The sequence below is a fragment of the Carassius auratus genome, unplaced genomic scaffold (assembly GCF_003368295.1).
Source record: "Carassius auratus strain Wakin unplaced genomic scaffold, ASM336829v1 scaf_tig00005994, whole genome shotgun sequence".
NCBI lineage: Eukaryota > Metazoa > Chordata > Actinopteri > Cypriniformes > Cyprinidae > Carassius > Carassius auratus.
In genome coordinates, this window is record NW_020523725.1 from 1 (window position 1) to 21,832 (window position 21,832).

At 35.4% G+C, this 21,832-nt stretch overlaps 1 protein-coding gene and 1 pseudogene across 1 annotated transcript; one reads left to right on the forward strand and one right to left on the reverse strand.

The window, feature by feature from the left end:
- Positions 1–2,524: 2,524 nt before the first annotated feature.
- LOC113071124 (alpha/beta hydrolase domain-containing protein 17A-like) lies at positions 2,525–6,642 on the reverse strand (annotated as a pseudogene).
- Positions 6,643–9,011: 2,369 nt separating this feature from the next.
- LOC113071125 (ubiquitin-conjugating enzyme E2 R2-like) lies at positions 9,012–19,017 on the forward strand. Its single transcript, XM_026244488.1, has 5 exons — positions 9,012–9,779; positions 13,228–13,314; positions 14,987–15,084; positions 16,607–16,741; positions 17,355–19,017. Exons 1-5 carry the CDS (start codon positions 9,594–9,596, stop codon positions 17,566–17,568), a joined length of 720 nt encoding a protein of 239 aa, XP_026100273.1. The 5' UTR covers positions 9,012–9,593; the 3' UTR covers positions 17,569–19,017.
- The last annotated feature ends 2,815 nt before the right edge of the window (positions 19,018–21,832 follow it).

Genomic DNA, 21,832 nt, shown 5'->3' on the forward strand with positions numbered 1-21,832 from the left:
AAAATAGATCTGGAAGTTCGTGTTATATATCCATTGACCACATAAGAGCGAGGCTTGTTTGCGAGAGAAAAGGCTGCTATAAATAGCTCAATATACCAAACTTGCGATACGAAATAGCAAAAATGACAGTAATGTGATTTGATGACCTGGCATGCAGTAATATATAAAAAAAGAAAGGTCACGGTTCTTGCTCTCGCAGACATAAATACAGACAAGAGGTCAGCAGTGGATGGAGGTCATGACCCCATGCTGAGACGGCTCAGAAAACTGTCAATCACACACCAGTCTGGGGTCGACTCGGGCGGCAGAGTTCATTTACGCATCATCACATCAAGCGAAGAGAACTGAATGCAGAAAGAACTTGTGATGTTTTGGGGTGGTGTGAGGTTTCCTGTCATTCAGGGCTCACAGTGGGCAAAAATCACATCTATTAACCTCCACCACAATTCAGAGTGTGGGGGAGAAAGTGGAAAAAAGGATCACAAATCTAAATATTTACAAATTCAGTCCCCATTTTAGGGCTGGAAATGCCAACTACTTCATCGTGATACATGCGTCACAATACACTGATGCATCACAATATCATATCAACTGGACCAGGGAAGAGTTTAATCTCCCCTGCATGTTTTACTTCACTTTTGTCTTACAGAAGCGGCTCTGGTTTAGAATTGTTGCTTATTTAGACAACCCGTTTTCTTGTTAAAGTGATAAAACGAATGAACATGTGAATTAGGATTATACAAAGATTAATGCAATAAGGTGAGAAAAAAAAAAAAAAAGTACTTCAACACTGTTCAAAAGTTTGGGTTTGGTAAGATTTGTTTATGTTTTTTAAAGAAGTTTATTTTGAAACCGAAAACATTCTTATTTGATGTTTTTTTTAAATATTATTATTATTATTAAATGTTAAAAACAGTTGCTTTCAATATCGTTGTGGAAACTGTGATACTTTTTTCAGGATACTTTGATGAATACAAAGTTTAAAACAACCCAAATCTATTTTAAATACAAACATTTTCTAACATTATGAATGCCTTACGGTTTCTTTTATTCCATTTTAATGCGCCATGGCTGAAAAACAATTTTTTTTTTTTTCGTACAGATCCCAAACTTTTGAACGGCAGTGTGTTTCCATATATCCATACTGTAACAACTATGGAAGCTTGTTTCCACCACTGAATATAAAAACAAAAACAAGGTAATTGTGACTTTTTAACTCACAATTCTGACACACAATTTGTTCGCGGAGAATTGCAATATAAACTTTGCGAGTTCATACCATGCAATTCTGTCTGTAAAACACGCAATTGAGAGTTATAAAGTCAAAATTGTGATTTGCGAGATATAAACAGGCAATTCTGAGATTTTTTCTCACAATTCTGACTTTTTTACCCTCACAATTGCAAGTCAAAGTCAGAATTGTGTCACATCAAGTCACAATCCGGAGAAATAGTCTTTATAACTCACAATTTTAACTTTTGCGAGTTCATATCAAAGTCATAATGGCGTGATATAAACATTTTTATTTAAAAAAAAGTTAGAATTGTGAGATAAAATTATATGGATTTTATTTTTTTATTTAGTGACAGAAACGGGCTTCCACAATAGGACATTTACCCACATCCTTAAAAACAGTGTTTGGGCCCCAAACTCTTCTTTTTAAATGACAGGTAAGCAAATGGAACAATGCTTTAAAAAAAGGAAAATAAATAAAAGTGAAGCATCTGGTAAACAAAACCTATTGAAACCTGCACTACTAGTCAAAGTTTCGACACATCTACTTATTTATTTATTTATTTTTACATCACTATCATCCATTTTAGAATACTAGTGAAGTCATGAAAACTAGAAAATAATGCAAACTGAAGTCTGTCAAAAGTTCATAAACATCTGATCAGTCTTACATCTGAGCTTCTTTGTCTAGATTCCAGCTCTGGACATTCAGTAACTTCATGAGCAGCATCCTGGGATGGTTTTTGAACAGTACTGAAGTTTACATGTCTACTGGACTATTTGCTGGTTGCTTCCCTATCTTCATTAAGAAAAATGCATTAAGATTTTAATTTTCAAAAATTGCTTAAGTAGGCACAATCAATAGGTGTCTACAAATTTCAAGCATTTAAGATTTTTAAGATCTTTGAAAAAACAAGCTCAGTGTCCAAAATTTTGACTGGTAATTCCTCTCAAAAGAGCAGATAAGGTGGGTTTCAATCAAAACACACTTCACACAAACACAGCAAATGGTCTAAAAAAGGTTAACACACAAACACACACACACAACACAATCTGTCCAGCAGAGAGTTCTTGTCTGAAATTGATAATGCTATATTTTAAAACAGACTGGTCATATGCTTACCCACAAGACCTTACAAAAGAAAAAGTACATAAACACCCAGGAGATAAGAGCTTCATAAAGAGATATTAGTCCTGTTCAAATGAGATTTCATTTTTGTCCTGGGTCACATAAATCACAAGCAATCAACTGTGAGTGCCTCAGACGTACTGAGATCCTGAGACCCGATGCTCACACATTCAGATCTTCTCGGTGTTAAGTCGAGGGGACTTCTCAGTAGAAAACTCAGCTACAGGCTGACAGAAACGTGAAAGCTGAAAGTTTACAGAAGAAAAAAAAGCCTCCAGAAACAGATTCGGTTTGTTTGCTTTCCATAAACGTCAACCATTTAATAGATGCGAGCGCAACGAATGGTGCGTTTACTGTGCAGCCACTTCTTGGCTGATGAACCGGCGCAGGCGTTCAGGTACTGACTGTAGAGCTCGATGTCATTGTGCCCGGCTCCTTCCACCCACAACGGCTTCCCACGGCCTTTGGGCAGCGCTCAAACAAGGCCAGACCATGAGAGGAAATCAATGACTTCATCCTCTGTCCCGTGGATGATCAGCACTGGAGATGTGATTTTAGAGACCTTCTCAATGCTGAGAGAGCAGAAGACAACAAAGAGCCATTACAGAAAACCATCCCCAAAATTATGCCACTATTTATTCTCCCTTATGTTGTTCAAAACCTGTTTGACTTTCTGTGGACCTTAAAAAATTATTTGGGAGAACAGACTGGTCTTTTTCCAGGGCAGTTGTACTCACAGGGATTTGGCGCTTGCAGCATTCGAGGCGGTCAAAAGATAAACATCAAAGTAGTTTATATCAGTCTAAACATAATATTCTGAAATCATAGAGTAGTTTTGGGTAAGGAAAAGATCAGTAGATTTGTCAAATATGTCCTTAAGACTTTTCAATGTTTCTGAAAGAAGTCTTGTATTTGACAAAAAAATTCAAATACAAGTAAAAAATGATTTGAAATTAAGTGTCACATGATCCTTCTGAAATCATTCTAATATGCTGATATTATGCTCAAGAAACATTTCTTATTATTATCAATGTTGAAAAAAACACTTGTGTTGCTTAATATTTTAATGAAAACTAAGACTTATATATTTTTAAAGATTTTTGGAAAGTTCAAAATGCCAGCATTTATTTAAAATGGAAACCTTTGGTAACAATATGAATATTTTACTGTCTATTTTAATCAATTTAATGCATAGTTTCTGTATTTAACATCAGTTTCTGAAAGTCCTACTTAGTACAAACCAACATCTAGCATCAAACCAACCAACAGTAGTGTATTCCACAGAACACAAGTCATACATAAACAGAACAACATAAGAGTGAATAAATGACAAAATTGCAATTCTTCTTGCTTAACTATCCCTTAAGTTAAAAAAGTTATAAAATAAAATATAGAATAAAATATTTTATTCACCAAACCAGTGTAAATAAATCTGGAAGATACCATAGCTGTAGTATCCTGCAGTCAAAAATCTAGTAGCTTCATCAATGGGCATTTAAAATTAGTATTCTGATAAAACTAATAAAGCACAGCACAAATATTTCATATCATAGTAGATGCTTTACCACTGCTGAATTTCAGAGGTAAAGGGAATGATATTTTTCCCTTTACATGAGTATGATGAATGGAAACATACTACTGAATGGATGAGCTATATTTGAAGACTTTGTCAAATAAATGACACTTTAAACACACCTAAATCAAGAGTTCAATATTAATGCATAACCTTGAGCAGCCTATTGTTTTAATATATCCTAATGTTCTAAACAACGGTGTTAACATCTTTGTCATGTAAAAAAAAGAAAGAAAAGAAACATTTTTCAGTGTTCACTGACTTTGGGAAGGCGTCAAAGCAGTATGTCTTCTTGGTGTCGGGGAACGCCACCCTCATTCCTGAGGTGAGGGGGTGAGTGAAGTACCACAGCAGCACACTCATAACGGGACGCCAGGTCCACGGTGGGCACGGTACCAATGCTCTGCCCATAAAGAATGATATTCTCAGGGCTGATCCCATACCTGAGACAACGGAGAAGTGATTTCACACATGAAATCAACACCAAACACACCTGAATTTCACTACTGCACCAGTACAGCTGCATGCTACCTAGTCTCTGGATTCTGACATACCTTGAGCGCAAAGCGTGCCATGCAGCATCTATGTCTGCATACAGATTCTTCTCTGAGGGCTTCCCTGTACTGACCCCATAACCAGAGTAATCATAAGAGAAGATGTTGCAGTTGATACGAGTGCCCAGCCCGATGTAGAAGCTGCTCATCTGACCGAGATCCACAGCGTTACCGTGAGAAAACAGCACAGTGTACCTGTAGATCACAAAACAGGAATGGTTTAGAGGACTGGCTTTAAAATGGATTGTGAGATCGTTTGCATATCAGAACACTGCAAAATAATAACATTTCTTGATTAAAGGGACAGATTAAATGGAACAGGAACAGAAGAAATTGTTAAATAAAGTCATAGTTTTTGTTTTCAATGCACACTCGTAGCTTCATAAAATTAAAGTTGAACCACTGCTGTCACATGGACTATTTTAACAATGTCCTTACTACCTTTCTGGGCCTTGAATGTGGTATTTGCATTGCACTGCACTGTCTATGGAGAGTCAGAAAGCACTCAGATTTGAAGCTTTGCTTGTCATGTGTTATAATGTATTATAACCATGGTTACAATTATTCATGAGATCAAACGATGCAATATACAGTGCATTACAAGGCATGATTCATGCATTAAAACTACTTTTATAAAGCATTATATATATAAATAAAGGCAAAAATAGTTTTGAAATGATCCCAATGATAGTGTTTCTATGTGTTATTATCATTATAGTTATATTTCCTGGTATGAATGGGCCTCTACAGGCTTGGGTGAGAAGACTAACACTAAAGAATGCTTTACATTGACATCTTAAGCTGATCCTTCCTCACCTTGCGGATGGGGAACAGCGGATATACATGCATCCGACTCTGTTTCCACGGCTGGAGTGAGTGAGGAAGACCTCGGTTCCGTCCAGCTCTCTCTGGGAGTACTGGAACTCTGCTCGCTCAGAGAGGTGCAGCTTCCATCGACCTTCTCCACTCCGGTCAACAAAACTACCCCCACCACCACCTGCTCCTTCTCCGCCACCGCCTCCTCCACCTCCGCCCAAACGGGAGCGCAAACCTGAAGCTCCAAGGTTAGAGGTCACAGGTGAGGTGGACTCCAGGTCTGGCAGAAGAGTGTAGGTTGGCTCTGGGGGCAGGAAGGCCAGCTTCGCTGCAATCCGGCTCGGACAAGGTGGGCAACAGAACAAGCCACACAAGTCGCTGATGGATAAGCCGTTCATTTTCTTCTACTGGAAATTAGAGATCCTGTGAAAGATTGCACGGGTTTAATTATCATATTTCAACATCATTCTCATAAGCCAATGCCAACAAAGTAATCCAGCCAAGTGAGAATGTCATTTAATGTTAAGGAGGGCTGACATTTAGATTAAAGGGAAATGTTGATTTGGTCATTGCAAGACAGCGTGATTAACCTTTAGAGACATTTTAACAGGGCACAGAAATCAAAGCTACGTTCGGGTCTGTCACTACCAGCAAGGCGGTCAGGAGAGCTGCCCACATAATCACAAAACTAGATCACATCTAAGCATTAACTTAATCATGCATTAATTCAGAAAACAATTATCTATGCCAGTGGTTTGCCTATGCAATGTAGCTATGCATTAAAAATCTTAATTTAAAAACAAAAAATGTACATCCACTAGTGATCTCAGACTGACATTTGGAACTCAGTGCAATGAAGGCAAAAATATAAATTTCATTGAAACAAGAAACTAAATAAAATAAAATAAGAAATATGATTAACATACATTTAAATGCTAGACAGATATGCATTAGTTGCACTGTATGGTGCAATATACAATGTAATTAAATACTGAATAATGTAAAAATCAGAAAATACACACAACATTTGCACAATACGAAAATACATTCACTGCACTGGTGTATTTTATATTTCATATCATATGCATCCAAATGATTTAGAAACTAGATATTATTAGTTAGCATTAGCATGATTTTTGGCCACATAAATCAAAGACGTCACTTACCAAAAATGGTTTAGAAATACAAAACGGGCTTTGGCTAGCAACAGATACAGTAAACGCTAACAGTTTGATCCGTATTTATTGAAAACAGTCAGTAGGATGCCGATCATCTTGCTGATTGTTGCAGGAATCAGGCCGGCATTAGCAGCCAACACTGATGTTTTCATCGGTCGGGCAAAAAACCGAAGGCAGTGCCGGATGTGCCGCATTTCACAATAAAAGCCTGTTTACCGGAAACGTTTGACATTAAAAATACAGTTCACTTCGCAGATAAAATATTTAAAAATCGTAATTTAATTACTAATGCGTGAAAATATAACAAATAATAAAACGAATCAAATATTATTATTAAATACTTATTAAACGACATTTGCTTTATTGCCAAATGTTTATATTAATGTGTATGATCTTGTAATCACAAATAGTTTATTATATTATACGTTTTCATTTTTGGGGATCATCCATGGACAAATAAATAATTCATCATCATTCTGTGATGCGTGAAAAGACAAAAAAAGACACATTCACATGTTCGCTAAACATTTTGTTTATGACTTTAACTAAAATAAATAAACAAAAAAGTTAAGATGGACCTTTGTTGTAGGCCTTTCTAAATTACTTCCTTAATACAGTCAGTGACTTTACTCACTTAAGGGAATTATTCTCTAATGTTTATTTCCAAGATAGAACTGAACTGTTTGTTTCTCAGCGTTTGTTAAAATACTCAGATTGTCAAATTTAATCACAACATATGTCTATATTAATGTGAGATTAAGCTTAAATAATATTTTTTTTGTCTAAGACTTTGTTTTAATAGGACCTATTAAATTCATTTTCAGATGTGACAGAAATAAATATAAGATCATCCACCAATATAATTATTTTTTTTACATTGAAGTAACTGCATTATAACCAGGTTTACATTTTACATCTTTATATGACATTTCAATTTAGATATGTTTAAATAATGTATATTCACAATGTGTAAATTATTTTATAATGGGGCTTTTCCCAAAATACTACTGTGCATTCATATTCATCTGGAGTAGCAAATGTTATAATGTGTCAAATGTGTATTTAGATGCATTTCTGTTATGTGGTTTATTGGGCTATTAATTACTGATATTTCCCACAAATGTTGTTGGTTGAGCCTTAATAAGGATTCAGGACCCACAGAGTCCTTGAATCACATTTTATCAGCATTGTGCCCTTGAGTAAAACTCTACCAGTAACAAGAGTGTGTTGCATGCGTTAAAAAAAACTATCATATATTAAAAGCATCCTACAATACAACAGATCATGCTATTGATTATTGTACTGATGTGTTATATAGGTAGGCCTACATTATTCCTTAATGTCAAAGCTTAACTGCAAAAATCATCATCAGGGAGTAACAGACTGTCCTTTGACTATCCCATCAGCCAGTGAGTTCCTGATGCCATGCTGTCCTGTGTTCTTATCAGATAACTGACAGTATATCAGAAGGAGAGACGTCAGAGAGATGCTTGTTTCATGAGTAATGATGATTTAGATTGAATAGATAGATATTGTTATTTCCTATATTATTTCTGTCATGTGTAAATGCATGTATATGTATATAATATATGGAGCTGATCTTGGTTGACTTTTATTGTTACTGCCTTATCTCTGGACAAAAGACAGTTTAGATTGATATGTAACAGAGAGATTAATAATGAACAGCCAGTTGATATAATCAGAGTAAGAGAGGATGTCTGTTAACTAGATTAGACATTCCTGGACATTCACTGGAGCCAAGTTGAAATAAACATCAGATGAGATAGATGCTGAATAACAAACATATATATATATATATATATATATATATATATATATATATATATATATTATATATTTTTTTTATTGATACAAAAGGGGAAATATTTGCTGAAAAGAGTTTTAAAACTTTGTAAGCCTAAGTGCTCTATGATAAAAAATAAAAATAAAATAAAAAATAGAACTTATTTTATTTAAACAGGTTCTTTTAGGATTGATGTTCTATTCTAAAAGAAACAAAAATAGATTTTGTGAACAAAGAAATCTATTCATTCAAAATATGAATCAAACTTTAGTTTCACCTTATAGAGTTCTGTAACAGTGTTGCAAAACTGAATTTCGGATATATTGATATAATTTAGATCTATAATTGCTTTAAAGGCTGATTTAATCACGTCATGACCTGTTTTTTTTCATCAGATGTGGATTTGATTAGATCTGTCTGTCTTTGTTTGTGATAAATGGATGATATGAATGTTTTTTTGTTTGTTTTATTTGAGAATTTTGTTTACTTGTGTTCAATACATTTTGTTGCCCATTAACATAATGCAATTTTAAACAAAGCTTGTTACATAGAGTTGTTACATAGAGGCCCACTCTCCCCTAAAGGCCTATAGAAAAATAATATAACAAATTGGCTAATACATGCATAAAAACCGTTAGCTAATTATTTAGCTAGACTTATTATAAGAGGGATTGAAATGTTGTCAGTTAATGAAGGAACGTTTACAGTGTAAAGTGTGCGGGTAGAACTTCAGTACCCATGATGCACCGCGACCCCATTGGAATTGAGGAAAGACGCATCCAGGACATCGACTCATAACTCGCCACTCTCATTCGCGTTTACTAGTTCACGCTAATTTGTGCTCCTCGACGGATCAGCTTGGCACACAATTCAAGCGTAGACTTTCTTTATGTGCATTCAGGCATCTGCATTTACTTAGTTAACGAAAACCTCCCGTTAGAGAGGATTAGTGTTGAGTCGAAGTGGATTTTCACGGCTAGCCTTCAGCTACGGAAAAAAACAACAAACCCCGAGCGCGATTATTTATTATTCTGACAGGCAAAACTCTGCGTATGAACAACCGAACAACATTTTTTACTTTCATGGACGACGGAAAAAATACTTATAATGCTTTATAGCCAAAGCACCTTTCATTTGATCGAAAATAACCTCTCTTTTTGAGGACATTGTCATTTCCTCGCTAAGCTAGCAACTCCAGACAAAGAAAAGCAGCTTTCATTGCCTCGTCACATCTTGTCAACTTTTTTCCCCTTTTTGAGGAAGAAAGCCCGCTTTGTGAGTCTAGTTGGGTGGAAATAAAGCAGAAATGGCCCATCAGAGCAGTGCTCAGGTCGCCAGCTCACAGAAAGCTTTGATGCTGGAGATGAAGTCTCTACAGGAGGAACCAGTGGAGGGTTTCAAGATCACTTTAGTGGATGAAGCCGATCTCTACAACTGGGAAGTGGCGATTTTCGGACCCCCAAACACTCACTATGAAGGGGGCTATTTCAAGGTAAGGACTGAGGTTGGTTTGAAAAGGGTAAATGTGTGTTATTTTTAGGAACAGATGGCTGGGTCTATATTTAGAACTGGAACCAGCTCTAGATTGCACCATCTCGCTATGTGACACTTCATTCAGACGAATTTTTCATATAATTAAGGGTTTTGATTTGATTTAAGGTTTAATTTTGATCTGAAGTCTTGTTTTCCATCAGTTGTCGGTTTGGTGAGATTGTGGGTTCTTTGTTGAGGATAATGGAGCTCATTTGTTTGGTTTCTTTGTTCCTCATTGTGATTCTGATGGATGGAGGGTGACTTTTCACGAAGAATATTTTTTATATTACAATCAAATATAATCTTATTTGACCTCATAGTAGTAATACACTTTAAGCTTGCTGTAAGCTCATTACTGATTTAAATAATTACCTTTATACTCATTATTGACTTAGTCATAAATTCTAAAATAATTTATGCATAAGCGTTTGTGGTACTTTCCAATTCTGCTGAATGCATGCATGTGTCAAAACCAATTACACTTTAGAAAATGTCACAATCATGACCTTGCATACACTTATAAGGAACAATTTATTTGGTATTAGTTGTTGTCATCATGTTTGACCGGTTTTATTGTTATTATGATAATTGTAATAATAGAATAATGACAACAAAGAATGATTGTAAGGAGGTCTCGCCCCATTCCACCGGAGCAGATAAACCTGTTCCTTCACACCAGTCTGAATGGTTTATAATTAATGACCTTAATAATGTCACAATCTTTGCTGAATTATTAATCTTCGTGTTAGTTCCTCTCTAGATTATAAAGGAAGGACTGTTGTGAAGCCATTTGAAGTAGGTCAGTGACTTTTCTTGCCTTTGTTTACAGCGAGATCACTCACTCACACACACACACACAAATACAGTGGGTTTGGTAGATACAGTGGCGTCACTGTTCACTGGTGTGTCAGGATGTGAGTTTGTGGTGAAACCTGATAAATGTCAGATCTGAACTCTCGAGTCTAGCGAAACCCAAGGGCATGGTACTCGTACCTGTAAATGCTCCCTGCTTGAGGATAAGTCAGTGGAGAGTGTATTTGCATGACAGAGACTTGCTTCTTTGTTTAAAAGGGGAAATTATTCACACACACTGTCTGTTTGCAGGAGCAATGTTAAGGCCCTCTTGAGTATTCTGCTGGCACATTTTCAAGATCTCATAGTCAGCCAAGAAACTGAAACCAGTCGAGCCTAACTTATCAGGAATGGTTACATGCTTTCAAATGTCGATTCACCCAGATATGAATATTATGTCATTTCCTCACCCTCATATGCTTGTAACCTTTACGACTGACATTTTTCCTTGGAACACAAACGGAGAAGTGCTGATTGATGTTGTGTCACCAACACCACCTGAAGTCATCCATATGACTACTGTTCAGAAGTTTGATTAGAAAGAAATTAATGCCAATAGTCAGCAGGGATGCATTAAATTGGTGACAGTAAAAACATTTATGTTCAAAGATTACCATTTCAAATAAATTCTATTCATTTGAACTTTATATTTTTTTGAATTAAAATAGAATAGGTTTTGACATTGCTAAATAATAATAAAAAAAAAAAAATTATGTAATAATATTATAGTAATAATGCAAAAAATTCAGCTTTGCATGACAAGAATAAATGACATTTTAAAATAAATTAAAGTAGTAAACAGGTATTTTAAATTATATATATTTTTAAACAATATTACTGTTTTTACTGTATTTTTGATTAAATAAATTCAGCCTTGGAAGAGAAAAGTATTTTTTCTAAAACATTTAAACAAATCTTACCAAACCCAAACGTTGAACCCTATTGTATGTGCTGTATTTCAGGTATTCAGAAACCATACAAAGGCTTTGAAGTTGTTTTTGACTAAAAATCCGTTCCTCTGCTGTAGTTCTCGATTCTCATTGTCTCTTATGAATAAAAATAATTCCATTTGGCATCACTGATCTCAAGCCTGGTGTCACAAGTTTTTACTTACTGTATTTGAATATAAGCAAATGACATTTGTGTGCTACTTTGTGACTAAATACTTTTTTGATCCATTCCTTAGATAAAAGCTGTCATATGATTTTGGTGACTACAGAGAAAAAAAAAAAAAACCATTGATGTTTTTGAATAACATTAGGCTGATTAAAGTAACTAATCCTTGTTAATAAAGTGATTTAAATGAGTATAGTTTCAATGCATGACACAGTATGTCCACTTCCAATAGTAGCAGTCTAAAATATTTCAAGGGCAGCTTTGCCGCAAGACTTGAAAATAATTAGGTCTGTATTGAATTGAGATGGAGGGCATATCTCTTGCGTAACGGCTGTTTAACCTAGTTGTTTCCGTGCCAAAAAATGATTTGTCCCACTTCCTGGTTCTCCAGCTCAACGTCCATTTGTTTTTTCTCTCAGATTTTCCCCCCCTTTCCATCTGCACTGTTCTTCTGCAATGTGATGCGTCTCCAATCCTATTAAGAGCAGCTGTCCTGCGCTCACCCGGAGATAGAATCCTCCAAAGCGGCTGTGTATTAGAAATCTCTCTGTGCCGTGACAGCCGACAGCACTGTGATGGTGTTCGGTTTGAACCTGAATGTCTAGATTGTCACTCAGCAATGTTTTTTTGGTGGGTGGGAGAATCTGAAGAATTAATTTTTTGAAAGTTTTTAACGAATTAAAAAACACTTTCACACTAGAGCGGACCCAAGTCCGTTTAATGTCAGAGTTGGTTGTTTTGAGAGCAGTTTTCCAGTATGGTTTGCTTTAGGAAATTGTGGGCTGTGTAAAATGTAATAAATGTAGTAATGATAACAACACTAATGATATTAAAAACGTTCTTTAAAAATTTATTTTTACATATTTACTGTACCATTCTGCTTTCTAAAGACTGATTAATCAATTTCTTCTGATTTAAACCTGTACAACGGCTATAATTGTGTGGGTAGAAATGAATACAATCTTAATAGAAATTCAATATATTTATCAGGTAATATATTGCATATTTTTATTATTCTTTTTTTTTGTGTGTGTGTGAGAATGCATAGCTGCTGTTTCATATTTTTGGCAGGAGCTCATTTTTAAGGGGACAGTCATATTTGTAGGTTTCACAAAATTTGAAATCCCTAACTTTGATGTTAATGAATCTCTCATGGAAGCATGTCTCTGAATAAATTGCCTTCAGAAAGCAGCTTGCATTTTTCACATATCTTGTGCTACTTCTGTTGCAGACAAACACAAGTACAATGTGAAAAGAGATCAGCGGGTGAGGGGGTTGAAATCAGACTTCAGTTCAGACCAAACAATGAAACGAGTGTGAAAACAGCCTTATTGGCAGCTGAAAGCATTATCCGTTTAGCCGTAATAGTTAATTACAAACATACAGGGGTCGAAGTCTCCTTTGATAGTCCTGACCATTGTTTTTGTCTCGTTTTGCAGGCTCGCATCAAGTTCCCAATTGATTACCCCTATTCCCCGCCCACTTTCAGATTCCTCACCAAGATGTGGCACCCCAACATCTATGAGGTAAGAGGATTGTTTCAGCTCTCACCATGTGTACTGTGGCATGTGGCTTATCTGTTGTTCTGGACTTCCTCATTTCCTTCTCAGTTAAGCCCTGTGTTAATGCACCAGGTAAAAACAAACCTATTTATGACGGTTAGTGCCGCTGAACAGATATGAAAAACAATGCATTATATGAGTACTTGATATGATTGAATATAAATAGCTGCACTGTGTCAAATGAGTAAGTAAGCCACTTAAAAATGAGGAAGAACTGTAAATCTCATCACCAGGCACAGACTGGTGTGGTTCACCTGCAGTTCAGGTCTGTTTGTGACCTGAAAAACATCAGGTCGTGGTGCGTTTGAAATTCTATGCATAACAATGGCACAAACCACTGCACAGATTTATGTTCTTACCCTTCTGCATTTTTGTGTTCAGTGAACTCCTGGGTGGACTGTCTGATATCCAAAAAGGATTAAAACGGTTATAAAATGGTTTCCAATCATGCATTATATTCTTTTGCATGTGTGTGTGTGTTTGTGAAGAACGGACTGAAAATTAAGTAATTTAAAAACACTGAAAGCACTAATATTTCTCAGTTGGTTATGTTTTTATTTGAGGTTCTATAACATCATAATATTTATAAATATCTAAATATATAAACACTTTCTTTTCCCAAAAGATGTCATGTGCATTTTTAGTGTTCAAAAAATGTAAAAAGGTACAATAAAATAAATAACCCTCCTCTCAAAAGTTTGAATAATTTTTGAAAATGTATTTCAGCGGTAATATGTGTGGTGTGCTGGAGACAGTGTATTGTGTGCTTGTAGTGTAGTGTAGACTGCTTTGTTGATTTATAATGTGCGTTATGTGTACCTTTATGAATGTTGTTTGTTTGCATGTTGCCATGCACTGTAACATCTTTCAACATTAATATTGAATTCAAATTATGCACATTCATGTATAAAGACACATTAATGTGTACTATTATAGTATTTACCGGTATTAATGTTTTGAATTAGCCTTTATTTTTATATTATCCGTTTTCATTTTGATATTTGTTTCCAAAAACTATTTAAATGTATTTGTTATTTGTTTTAGTAATTTTTTTATTTCACCTTAGCTATGTTTTTAATCTATTATTTCTAAGAGTGATACCTAATGTGTTGATTTGTTATAAATCTTTTTTTTTTTTTTTTTTAACCAAGTTACAGATAAAAAAGCAGTAATCAAGTAATATGAAGTGTGTTTTATTTACAAAACATTGAATTGGTGCTTTGGATTATTATTTAAAAGAGAATTACTACATGGTAATGTATTTATCTAAGAAACCTTTGGGTTGACTTTACAAGAAGTAAAACTGCAGTATATAGATAGATAGAAATACAATTTCAATTACACTGATATAACATTACTCTGATTTAAGTTTATAGTCAAACCACCTAACCCATGCACCAGTATATTTCCTGAAATTGGATCTATATGCATAACATGCACAGGGTTTTTTCTGAGTCCAGGCGAGTTTTTCATGGTTCTGCAGAGGCTGTTTCTCCTTATCTCTCTTTCACACGTCTCGCTCTGACTCGAGTACTCACAGCAGTGGTGTGGAGATGAAGGGTTCGCTCAGATGCTTGTTTTTCCTCTTGAAAGCATTACTATCATGCGATTGATGAATCTCTTTGTGCTTTCACAGAACGGGGACGTGTGTATCTCCATTCTGCATCCTCCAGTAGATGATCCACAGAGCGGAGAGCTTCCCTCGGAGAGGTGGAACCCTACACAGAACGTCAGGTATGAAGTCATCTCTAACAGCCAGATCTTTTGATTATCAGCATATAGTCTAGTCCACTTTGCAGCTTATTCAGACCACTTTCCAAAGAGAAATGGTTGGTTTTTAAATACATTTCCCCTCAGGGATACATAGGCAGTGTCATGTATTTTCCCACTAACAGAATTATATGAAGAGTGACCAGGCTGGTTTTGTCCTCATGAGTTTCCTGTTGCTTGCCTTTATGGAAAGCATCTCAGTGGAGATCAGGGTATTTGTGTGTGTCCTTCCCCGAGTCTGATCTGTGTTCTAGTTAGTCTGGTATCATGTTTCACTGGGCTTTGTGTTTTGGTGGAAAAGCGAGTGTCTTCCAGGAAGCTCCTGTTAATCATTTGTGTTGTTGAAGAGCACCTGTCGCTGCACACAGAGAGAGATGGGCATATTTTGACAACGGACTGAATGTTGTAAAAGCCTACTGTGTTCCCCTGCTCAGAATGATTATCTTGAGTGCAAAACAAATGTGAAAAAAATCTAGTACTATATGTAAGAATAGATCGTAGTAAGACTTGCAAACTCATACATCTGCCAGATGTTTTTGTAATGTGTCACTTTGTTCTTCAAAGAACTCAAAATATTGTAGATTGCACTTTTTGTATAATTTTTATGTTTTTATATTCGCATCTGTAAATCAGTGTGATTTTAAATGCTCTTTTTTTTCTTACTGGTCATTACGTCTAGATTATTCTTTGAGCTAGTTTTAAAATTACAGTAAACAATTTGTATGTGGTAAAAAAAGCTATTAAGATCATGTTTTGTTTTTTGTTTTTAAAAAACAAATATATATTGATGTTGATTGATGTCAAATTTGAAAAAAAAATAATATATATATATATATATATATATATATTATATATTATATATATATATATATATATATATATATATATATATATATATATATATATATATATATATATATAATATTTAGAACCAGCTATGCTATGTGTAGAATGTGGCGAACCCGCTATGTTAAATCTGGTTTTAACATATTAATAACTAAGTAACTAAAATAATTATATCACATGATTAACACTAAATGATAATTATAGCATGATTAATATAATAATAATAAGTATAATGATCTTTGTTGTTGCTGTTATTTTTTATTATACAAGTTTCACTCAAAATTGTTGAAAATGTATTTTGAACCATGTCATTTATTTTCTAAGTTCAAAACACTTTGCTTACTTAACAATCAATGAATATAAGAATGGTTATGCAAAATTTATTTTGAAAAGTACTTCAAAATAAGTTACTTTCCAAATGAACACTGTTGTTTTCTTGCCAAATTGGTCAATGAATATACTGTACACCCCAACTGCAAATGTGAATGCATCTGTGTAGCTGTAAGCAATAGATAAAGCCTGATCCTCTTGTGTGAAATCTCTTGGAATCTTCAGGAAAATGCAACACAAAGCAGCTTTGCAGCTGATGAGGTTTAAGGTAATGGCATTATAACATGGAGTGTCTGTTTGTGTGTTTCAGAACTATCCTGCTGAGTGTCATCTCTCTGCTGAACGAACCCAACACGTTTTCTCCAGCCAACGTGGACGCCTCTGTCATGTACCGCAAATGGAGAGAGAGCAAAGGAAAAGACCGGGAATACGCAGAAATCATCAGGTAATATTAATGATTGTGCAGAAATACACAATATGACTCCTTTAAGAGTTCAGCTGTGCTTAATGTTCATTTGTTTAATGCTGGTTACGTTTTGGTGAAAAAGCCTGGTGAAAAGCAACAGCTAATGGAAAGATTTTGGTGCCCTCCTGTGGTTGAATGAGTCACTGAAACACAAGTGACCGTTCATCTCCTCTTGGCAGTCTTCATTGCATGTTGCAATTCATGTTTTCTGCCATCTGAGTTGGAAAATTTGACTTGCATCTGAGTTCATCCTTTGCCTCCTTCAGGGCATCAGTTGTTGATTTCTTTTTAAAACCTCAGGGCAATGATTCATATGAAGAACTAATATAACATAAAATGTCAATATGTCCCACTTCCTGAAACAGATGGGTCTTATGGAAGCTACATGGTTAATATTTCAGCTGTGTAAATCTGCATTATGAGCAAAGTTAATGTCTTTTGGCTGTGGCATGACATGGATCGCAGTAAAAGCAATTGAAAAACATGTTACTTTAATGTATTTACAATTGAAGTCTAGTCTGAAGGTTTGCAAGCACAAATGTGAAGTCAAATATTCCTTTAAATCCATTGCATGTGTTTGTATGTCTTACAGAAAACAGGTTCTGGCCACTAAAGCTGAGGCGGAACGGGACGGAGTAAAAGTTCCCACCACTCTAGCGGAGTACTGCGTTCGCACACGCGCCCCTGCACTGGACGAGGGGTCCGACCTGTTATACGACGATTACTATGATGATGAGGACTTGGAGGATGAGGATGGCGAGGACTGTTGCTATGACGAGGATGACTCAGGAAACGAGGAATCATGACAACATTAGCATCTTCACTCTCGTCTTCATCAGCATCACCCCGAAAGAGGAAACGTTAAGGCATGCGCCCTGCATTTACACTCACTCAGATGGCCAATTCTGTTTCCTTAAAGGACTGAAATTAGATTTCTTTTTTCTTTTTAAATCAGAATTATGTTGTTTTCTCTCGGTGTCATAATTGTGCTGGCCTTCCAGTCTGCTCTTTTATTATTTCTTTGCTTTGTGCTTTCAGATAGCTCTGTGAAAGTTACTTCAAAAAGGACAAAAAAAAAAACAAGGCTGACTGAATTAAGGAGTGATTCTTTGAATGAGGCTTTGTGCTGAATTACGCTGATTATGTGACTGATTTTTGTTTTAGTGACCCACTCACTTTTTTGGCCTTTAAGCACATCTGAGCAGCCCAGTAATAAAACGTTCTGACTTTTGGGGCATAGTTTGAGTTTCACCTTCATTTGAGTAATACTTACCTTAAAGGGATAGTTCACCCAAAAAATGCCAATTCTGTCATCATTTACTCACCCTCCAGTCATTCCAAACCTGTATGACTCACTTTGTTCTTCAAAACAGAAGACATTTTGAGAAATGGAAGTCAATTGTCACCAAAACTGTTTAGTTACCAACATTCTTCAAAATATAGGTTGAGTAAATTACAGAGCTTTCATTTTTGGGTTAATTATCTCTTTAAGAAGCCCTAAGCAAAAAAATTAAAGGAGGATAAGTTGATATTAAAATCATTTTGGAAAAAAAAGAAAAGAAAAAGAGAACAGCTGAGGCTTAAATTCTACAATGTGCTTAAAATCTGCTTTATTTAACTAATAGTGTCACTTTAATTAATGAAATGATGTGTTTCTTTGTTCCAAGATATTGGAGCTTTTCAGAAAGTCAGTATAGTCAGACTTAATCGGGTAGGTTGGCGAGTGGATGTTATCTTTTCTGTTAAGCTGAGTTCATTTTAATATATATTTTGTTTTAGCAGTGCTGATATTCCTGTGTTGTCCTTAGTCAATCTTATTTAATCACTGAAGCATTTGTTGTTTTATTTGGGATGCAGGGAGGCATCTTTTGCACAGTTTCTTTTGCGTTATAGCTCCATGAATTGAAAGCATGTCCTGTGTTGTAATATCATGATTGAAACTTTCTGTTTCCGCTGCCTGGAGGCTGATGAGTGCTGGCATCCGTCTCTGATTTGAATTTGATCTCAGACCGACTGACTCAGGATCAACCAATCTGGAAAAGAAAAAAAAACCACCGCCGACAAATTTTGATTTAGATTTTTTTTCCACACCTGCAAGTCAACTATCTGTTCCATTTTATTTTGAGGACAATTTACAACCGTATCCCATGAGGCTGAAATGCACACAAGGAGCTGATTTGTCATTTTATTGACCTGTATGTATTTTTACGGTTTGTTGGCCTATTTAAAACTGAATAAAGATCTTTATTAGAATACTCATCATTTCTCTCCTTTTTTAAAATATCTAACGGAACTGGCTAAAAATTAGTGTAGGGCCTAAAACAATTTTCACTCAGAAATGGGCTAGATAATTTTCACAAATAATTACTAAGAAGCGACAGGTTACAAATTAAATGTGAAATTTTGAAGTTGACTGAAATTATATTTTCTTGTAAAAAATGTACTCCAGTAATCGTTGTTTTATTCAAATAATAAATAAAAACCTCAAATTAAATTAAAAATTACTTGTATTAATAAAACTTCCAAAATCATTCAAATCAGACTAAAGGAATGAAATGCAGTTGGTCTTACTGACAAAACTTTCTTTTGCTTATCTCTTCTCAGGGGTTTCAATTAAATAAAGTAGACAAGAAAGAAGAATTTAATTTAATGTTTAATTTGAGTTCATTTAAAATCTGCACTCTTTTTCTCAAACCAAGGTATAGGAGAAAATCGTTAGCCTGAATGCAATGTAAGTCGCTTTGGATAAAAGCTTCTGCTAAATGCATAATTTTAATTTAATTTAATTCCGAGAATCTATTGAGATATTAAAGAGATCTCATTTGTTATTTACATTATGTAGGACGTGTGATTTTTCAGGGGAACTGGTCACGAGAGAGCACAGAAGGATATGACATTGTTTACCAGATAAGATGCTCGGCACAGCTGAAGTTTTCAGGGTCTCCAGACATTCCAAAGTGCAGATAGAGCCGACTCTGTTGCCATGGCAACCCTCCAACTGGCATTCAAGCTTTGCCTGGAAACACTGTGCTCAAGGCTTATTCAGACGATCTGAGCTCGCAGGCGACACAATGAACATACAGTGAGATGCAGTTACAGCCCTGATACAGTTTCTAGAGCAAAGGTTCGCCGTAATCTGGCTGAGAGGGTTTGGAGACAGAACTGGTGACTCTAACACTGCAAGAATGAAAAAGGAGGCATGCCTCTAATATTGGCACATTATGGAGAAAAATCTCTTAAAGGGATAGTCCACTCAAAAATGAAAACTCTATTATTATTCTTAAGATTAAATACCTGTATGTTTTTTTTTTTTTTTTTTTTTTTACAACAACAACAAAAGGATATTCTAAGAATTCCATATTGTGGAAAAAAAAAATACTTTAGAAGTCAATGGCTACCGTCAACTCTTTGGTTACCAACAGTCTTCAAAAAGCTTCTTTTGTGTTTTGCTGAAGAATAAATGATGACAGAATTTTCATTTTTGGGTGAACTATCCTTTAGAGTGGTCAAAATCTTACTTTTTGCTGTTTTATATTGTACTTTTAGGATCTATGTTTTACGGAAAACAGGATTTTTTTTTTTTTTACTTGAATTAGAGTTTTATGTACCATATGTACAGTAACCGTGTATAGAGTTTTCCTTATTCAGTAAATGAGATCATTTTGCATTCAAAGTCTAAAAAGTGCAGCAGTATAAGCATCCTAATTCTGAATACCAGAGAGTGGGTGAAATGCCACTTAATGGACTTAAAGTGATGAATTCCACCTTAAACATTTATTATACACTGCATCATACTTTCCTTGGTGGTGGAACAAACTCCTGAACTCCACTGCGACCCTCAAAGAACACACTCTGCTTGCATTACTTATGCTATTTCCTTTGCTTGTTGCTTTAGGACATTCAGGAAAAAAATATTTTTGATTAAATAAATGCAGCCTACTAATATTTAACAAATTACTGAAATCATTTAACAAAAACTTGAAATGGTTCATCCTCTTTATACTATTCAAGTATATACAATCAATAGCATCTTCACATCTAGCGTCCGCCAGCTCAACGCCTCTATAAAAGTTCTTCATTCATTTCATTTGCGCTCGGGTGACAGCAGTGAAGAGGCCACACACACACACTGGCCTTGCGCTAACAGATTTGTCCTTCATTAAGACATAAAGAGCGTCTCTCTGTGCCAGATAGGGGTTCTCCCAGGGAGCACAGAGCAGGCTTGTGCCTGCATACGGGTGCACAGCAGTGCCCAGGGAGAGCTGGCTAAGTGCCCGCACATACTGGAGAGAGTCCTGCAAGCCAGCAGGAAGAGGACACCGGGGTTAGTAGGATTATAGTGTGTTTTAGCGTATCAGAAAAGGGGTTTTTAAGGCCCTGGTGGGAAGATTAAGGATTGTCAGTGCTACCATACTACTCCTATTCTTTTTTTTTTTTGTGGTGTTAACCAGAGCATCACTACAATATGAATTTGAAGTCCTAACCCTATGTATTTAGCTTTAGCAGTAAGATAAAAATAAAAAATAAAAAAAAGTTTTAGTTTTTTTTCTAAAGAAGGTAAAGAAACTACATTAAAAAATCCTGAAATAAAAGATCCATTACCACAGAAATATTAAGCAGCACAACTGTGTTCAACATTGATTATAAAAAGAAATGAAGCGCATATCAAATCAAAATATTAAAATGGATCATGAAAAAAATAATAACTTTGTTTGTGTTCAAAATGTAGAAAAATGTATAAAATAAGCGAGTACACCATGAATCCATTTTCCAAACCGTGTTTTTAGCTTGTCCTGAATCACTAGGATGCACCTATAATAAGTGTTTATATTCGGACTATTTTAGATTGCTTCGGGGGTACCGCGGCGGAGTAACCCAGTACCTTTGTAATTCTTTATAGACATAAACAGAGAGAAGTAGTTCCGGCTACGATGTTCTTCCGCAAGACGCAAGCAGTTCTGTTTATTAACCGCTAGAGCGTCAAAAGTTCCCTACCGCAGCTTTAATGAAAGCTTAGTGAGCGTAAGAGACTTATTTAAAAAATATGCTGCTGACCAGAACTTTTGAACC

Bases quoted from the DNA above. Each gene is read 5' to 3' on its own strand.
- LOC113071125 (XM_026244488.1), top strand. From the start codon at position 9,594: ATGGCCCATCAGAGCAGTGCTCAGGTCGCCAGCTCACAGAAAGCTTTG. The intron at 9,780-13,227 runs GTAAGGACTGAG...CTCGTTTTGCAG, and splicing joins ATGAAGGGGGCTATTTCAAG to GCTCGCATCAAGTTCCCAAT. The intron at 15,085-16,606 runs GTATGAAGTCAT...TGTGTGTTTCAG, and splicing joins AACCCTACACAGAACGTCAG to AACTATCCTGCTGAGTGTCA.